Raw genomic sequence first — 6,430 nt, forward strand, 5'->3', positions numbered from 1 at the left:
GCCTGACGCCTGGGCCAGAGGAGTCAGGCCTGGGCAAGGGGCCGATCCTGCGATTGGAGATTGATGGGGGTCAATGCCTGAGGGCTCCCAGTATGTGAGAGGGGGCAGGCTGGGCTGAGGGACACTCTCCCTCACCCCCACCCAGTGCACGAATTTCGTGCACCAGGCCCCTAGTTTATTATAAGCTACTTACTATTAAAGAGCCTTCTCATAAGCTTGGATATTGTTTCGAATTTCATTGTTTTGGTGTGTCTTTCGAGCCAGAAGTGCACCTGCTATTGCTTGATTTCACACCTTTTTACACCCCCCTAAGAGAACCTGAGGAATAACTTAAGTGTTAAGGTAAAGTGGGTTTATTTGGATGGTGATGGATACGTTTGCTATCCTGTTAGTGGCAACAGTTTCCCAGGTATATACATATCAAAATGCATCATATTGTATGCTTTAAATATGTGCAGTTTACTTTATATGTCAATCACATCTCAAAAAGCCATTTAAAAATAAAAGTGACGCTGAAACCAGTTTGGCTCAGTGGATAGAGCGTCTGTCAACGGATCGAAAGGTCCCAGGTTCGATTCCAGTCAAGGGCATGTACCTTGGTTGCGGGCATATCCCCAGTAGGAGATGTGCAGGAGGCAGCTGATCGATGTTTCTCTCTCATCAATGTTTCTAACTCTCTATCTCTCTCCCTTCCTCTCTGTAAAAGATCAATAAAATATATTTATAAATAAATAAATAAATAAGTAAAAATAAAAGTGACTTAAGTGTTCCAGTGAGATTTTTTTTTTTAAATCCTCACCTGAGGATATTTTTTCCCCCATTGATTCAGAGAGAATGTAAAGGGGGGCGGAAGGGAGAGACAGAGAGAAAGAGAGAGGGAGAGGGAGAGAGAGAAAAGAAACATCGATGTGAGAGAGTCCCATAGATGGGTTATTTCCCACACACAACCCAGGTCTGGGAATTGAACCTGCAACCCAGGTACTCACCCTTGACCAGGAATTGAAGCCTCAATCCCTTGGTGCGAAGGCTGATGCTCTAACCACTGCGAAGTACTAGCCAGGGCTGGGGCTGTTCCGGTGAGATTTTTATGCCTCAGATGGAAATAACTGATACCTACTGTGGGTATGCGGCAGATGCCTTCCATCTGCCCTCCAAATCCACATTCTGCCTCTGTCCTGCTCTCCACCTGGGAAGCTGACCTGTGGGGACCACATCAAAGGACTCCCTTACCTCCTGACCGCTGATTGGGTTCAGCCCCAGGGGAGCCCTGACAGGAGACTGGAGGCCGGGAAGCGATGAGTGGCCCGGGGCTGCCAGGCTCTCTACTGCCGGCCTTTCTGCTCTACAAGTCGCTCTCCTAGGTCCCAGAGGTTCCCTTTCCTTTCCTTCCTTTGGTTCTAGGGGTAGAAATAGCTCCACTGGGTTATACACTATCTCTCCCTTCCCCTCATACATTCACACCTTTTAAACAGTCCTTTTGTAAGTAAAACCCCCCTAAATTATTCTAATCTGAATGTGCCATCCCTTCCAGCTGGGACTGTGAATGATAAGGACATTACAATAACCACGGTGAGAAAGGGAAACATTTCTCTCAACACACACACACACACACACCAGATCACAGAAGGATCCTGTCTGTCCTTCTGGCTAACGCTAGAAGTTTATCAACAGAAAATTAATCCTGGGCTCAAAAACTTCATAACATATACCAGTTGGCAACAGAGCAGGATAATGAAAGATAATACTTTATGGAATTCAAAAGGCCCAGTGGAGATAAATGCTGTGTGCAAGTTTCTCACACAGAACGCTCATCCATCACAGGCAGAGAATGAACTCTGACGGCTGTATGGCAGTACCAAGGGGTGCAGTGCGATCCGGTTTCCTAGGCCGCAGGCACCCAGCCAGGTGGTCAGCTGAAGCCTGCTTCTATTATCTGCAATCATATGGGGCAAGGAATTTGTTGCTTTCAGTTCCTGAGAATTTATTTGACAGCATTTTTATGGCATGACTGGGAGTGGAAGCCAAAATCTGGATGACAGCCAAAAAACATGTTTTTGGTCTGTGCGAACACTATTTGAAGTAAGGAAGCCATAATGTGTAGAGAAGCAGTAAACAGGCAAATGCTGAGCTGGTTCCAACCCAGCACCTCCGTTTAGCACAGAATTATAGAGCCACACCATGCTTCATGAGGCAGGATGGTAACAGCGCACCAAGAGGAATCAAAAGGAAAAAATGAACACCCCCCCTTCTAAATGCTACAGCATCTAAACAGTTCCATTCTAACACCCATCTTCAATGAGAAGATGTGTAAATGGAGAGGGTCCTATAGTTAATACATGAAAGTTCAGAGGGATTTAGTCTCTCTCTCTACCATGGGTAGCTGTCCCTTCTTCATTAAACCAAATCCTCTCTCAAACACCAGCTTCTCCTAGCCCTGGCTGGGTTTGCTCAGTGGATAGAGCATCGGCCTGTGGACTGAAGGGTCCCAGGTTTGATTCCCACCAGGGCGCAAGCCCTGGTTGCAGGTTCGATCCCCAGTAGGGGGCGTGCAGGAGGCAGCTGATCAATGATTCTCATTGTTGATGTTTCTATCTCTCTCTCCCTCTCTTTTCCTTTCTGAAATCAATAAAAATATATTTAAAACAACCAGCTTCTCCTAAAATTTTACTTGACCATCAAGATTCCCTCTGCAAAGGCCAAGGGTTTGCAAATTCAGGGAAGGCCCTGGCTTGTCTCTGGGTTCTTTCTGTGAGATAACTGACGAGAAATCCTTGTTTACATGTTCTGTTGCACATAAAATTCTTTTGATCCTGTGGGTTATCCTGTCCTCTGCAGACCTAAGACGATACGAGCAGTATAGACTCATGAGCTTCAAAGAGAAAAACCAATCTCCTGGACCCAACCTCTTGGACGAGGAGGGGAAGAGACGAGGCAGTTTCCACATCAGAATCTCTTACAATCCCTCTTTCAGAGGTCCAGGCAGCCTACTGATGAACTGCTTATCTGGAAGCTCAAAGCACAATATTTCAGCTACACTTACAATAAACTCTCCCAGGGACTAGATCAACCTCCACTACACCCATGACAATGAATGCTCTCTCCTCACCTCCACAGTATTGAGATAACATCCAGCTGAACAGAATGAGGGTTCTGTCCTGTCAGTGTGACTTGTACAAGATGAATTCATACCCTCATTGCACCTGTGTAATTGTGCAACACCTCCTGCCACATGATTTGAAAATTCAGAAAAATGGGCAAGCTCTCCACTCCACTTTACACAAGAGAGCCTAGAGGGAAGCTTCGTGACGGGAACATAGCACAGAACAGGAGTTCAGGAAATCCAGCCGGTGCCGTGGCCAGGACACTATACCACTCTCGCCACCTGAGGGTTTATTCCTGGAGATGCCCTACAGAACCAATGGGTAGTGGAGACTCTGCTCCCTCCCCACTTAAGCCTTCTCAAAAGCGGTCAGCTGCCCGGGCTGCTGAAGCCAAGAGCTACAGACACACATTATGTGCGCTAGGGGCCTGGCTCTGCCATCTGGCCTGGTCCTGCAGAGCTCAGGCTGCAGAACTGGCTGGTGTCACTGACAGCTTTAAGCGTCTATTTATTTTGGTGTCAATTAGCAAAGAGTAAAAATCTCTGACTAAACCCACAAAGGGATGTTGTTTACAAAAAGAATAAACAAGGCAAAAACTGTTTTCAGTGCCTTCCTCTGTTTAAATTATGAATCCAGCCAAAAGCCCAAAATGAAAAGGGAGGAAAATATGGAAGAAAAATAATTTTTAGTAAAGTGATATGATTAAAGAAACAAAAACAAAGAGATTGCCAGACAGGAACAGCTTATGCTCAAAGGGATTCTTGAAATAACTTCAGAAATCAACCAACAAAATAAACCCCATAAGTCAATGGGTCATATTCCACTCAGCCTCACACTTATTTATTTCCTCGTTTCCAATTACTTGGGAAGCAAAATATGGAATTATTTATCTAAAATATCATCGATACTTATAGACTAAGGTCTCCAGACGCCCCTTGCCTTCTGAGAATGCCTCGTGACTCTAAAGGACACCTGGCTTTAGGAAAAACAAAAGACACATTGGAGCAAGCCACCCAGCGTCCCTGCTTCAGAACTGTGATGTGGTTTCAGTGAGTGGCCATCTTGCTTGTTACTATGGACCTAACGCATCCTTCTTCCTCCTGCAAAGAGTCAGGAATGGAGACTAATGAGTGCCTTCCTCCGGAGGCGCCTATGGCCTCTGGACTACAGGGTCCTCTTCTCTCTCACTCCTTGGATGCCTTGGCCGGGTCCTATGAACACTCCCAATTAGTGACATGTAGCCTTCCCTGAGCACTCCACCCATTTCTTCCAGCTCTTTTCTCCTCTTTTCAGTCTTTTCTTCCCCATATTCATTGCCATGTATACATATACAAAGAATGCCACATGGCACTTCCTGGTGGTTCCTTTTCTAATCTTAGAGTCCAGGAGAGACCTGACCAGGGACAGGACTCCACAGAGAGGCAAGCATGTGGGAGGGTGACAATGGCAAGCAGGGCACTGAGAGCAGTGAGGAAAGCAGCAGGGGGATGAGGGCATCCTCGGGCAGAACTCCCGTTTCCTTGCCAAGCCACACAGTATGCAGAACCCAGTCCTACTTGCAGCCATGGGTCCCACCTGCTCACATTCTTAAAGCAGACTTGAAGCGAAAGTAAAAACAAAAACTACCCACAGTGCCCTGCACAGCCTCCTTCCTTATATTTTCTGTCCAAGGTTCTGCTTCAGGGGTGAGTGAAAGGCTGTGAAAGTGTCTTTTTTGTTTATGGATGTGATTAAGAGAAATGTGGCTTGGGTCCCTTAAGAATGAAACCTTGGAGTCATCTTTCATTGCTTCTATTCTCTGCCAAGGTTTATAGAGTTCTGGTGGAGTGGTCCCCTCAGTGCCCAAGGTAAGAACGTTCCCAGGTGAGGGCCAAAGTCACTTTACTTTTTTCCCAAAAGGAAGTGTTTCCACTAAGGCCTGCTACTTTTGTTACCCTTTAATCTTCATAATTTCTTAAAAAGGAAGCAAGGGCATTAGCAATGACTTGTCAACCCTAAGCAGTTAAGACAGGGAGCGCCTTTGGGGAATGCACAGGTGTTAAAGTACTGGCACATTCATTCATTTAGCTGCTCAGCACTGAGTGCTTCTCCAGGCCGGAGAGAAGGAAGGCAATCTAGTGGAGAAGTCCGACCTGAGAGCAAAACCACCACCATGCTTAAAAAGTGTACTAGTGCAGCAATATATTGAGTAGTTTGTATTGAATAAGGTCAATTTGTAAGAATATGGAAATTTAGTATTTTTGAGTCTTCGACTTGAACTACAAGCAGCTTACAAATTCTATTAGAAAAGCTGAAAGACTTTTGTTTGCTTATTTAACCACTTTTATAAACATCTTTATTACATGTGTTATTTTATTGAAATATATTTGACACATAATATTGTGTAAATTTAGGATGTACCACTTGTTAATCTGATAAATTTAAACACTGTGATCTGATTGCACTGCAGTGATAATTAACACCTCCATTGCATTACATAATGATCCTTTCCTTTTAGTGATTGTAATCATTAAGTTCTAGTCTCTGAGGAAGTTTGATGATTATAATACAACTAGAGGCCCAATGCATGAATTCGTGCACAGGTGGAGTCCTTGGGGTGGCCTGCAGAGATTGGGCTCCAGCTCGTGCCCCCAGCCTCGCAGCCCCAGCTTGAGCCCCCAGCCTCCCAGATCGGCCTTGGCCTGGCACCACCCCCTCACCTGCTCCACCATCCTGCCTGTGGGGCAATTGATCAGGGCTGGGCCCCCAGCCAGCTCGCTCAGTGCCTGGATGCCAGGTGATGGCCCCGCCCCCCACTGCTGCTGGTCACTGTCTGTGAGGCGATCAGGCCCCCGCCTCGCACCCGCCTTGACCTGGTGCCGCCCACTCACCTGCTCCACCATCCCATCGTCCTGCTCTTGTTGGGGCCCATCGGGGTCGGCAGCACCTCCACTGCCACCCACTGCCAGCGCCACGTCACCGATGCCCATATACGGTATGAACTTAGGAGTGTATATATCCTTTCTGATTGGTGTTTCTGATCTCTTAGGATATATTTCTGAAGTGGGATCACTGGGTCAAATGGGAGTTCCATTTTTAAAGGGAACCCTCATACACTGCTGGTGGGAATGCAGACTGGTGCAGCCTCTGTAGAAAACAGTATGGAGTTTCCTCAAAAAGTAAACCAATATTAATCCTGAGAATTTAAACAAGGGGAAAGTAAATATAAAATCTGTTTCATTATATGCATAACATGCCTTCACAGGACACCAAGAAACTAAGAATGGGCTACCTATGGGAAGATAGGAAGAAGGGCCAGGGGACAGGATGAAAAGATCTTTTTCTTTATA

At 46.0% G+C, this 6,430-nt stretch overlaps 1 protein-coding gene across 1 annotated transcript in view; it reads right to left on the bottom strand.

The window, feature by feature from the left end:
* Nucleotides 1-5,983, bottom strand: part of ARSB (arylsulfatase B) — a 128,783-nt gene extending 122,800 nt beyond the window's left edge. Inside the window, exon 1 of the mRNA XM_015571573.1 lies at nt 5,972-5,983. Within this exon, the coding sequence (XP_015427059.1) occupies nt 5,972-5,983 (12 nt within the window). The remainder of the gene's footprint in view (nt 1-5,971) is intronic.
* Between the last annotated feature and the right edge of the window lie 447 nt (nt 5,984-6,430).

The sequence above is a fragment of the Myotis davidii genome, unplaced genomic scaffold, assembly GCF_000327345.1.
Source record: "Myotis davidii unplaced genomic scaffold, ASM32734v1 scaffold44, whole genome shotgun sequence".
NCBI lineage: Eukaryota > Metazoa > Chordata > Mammalia > Chiroptera > Vespertilionidae > Myotis > Myotis davidii.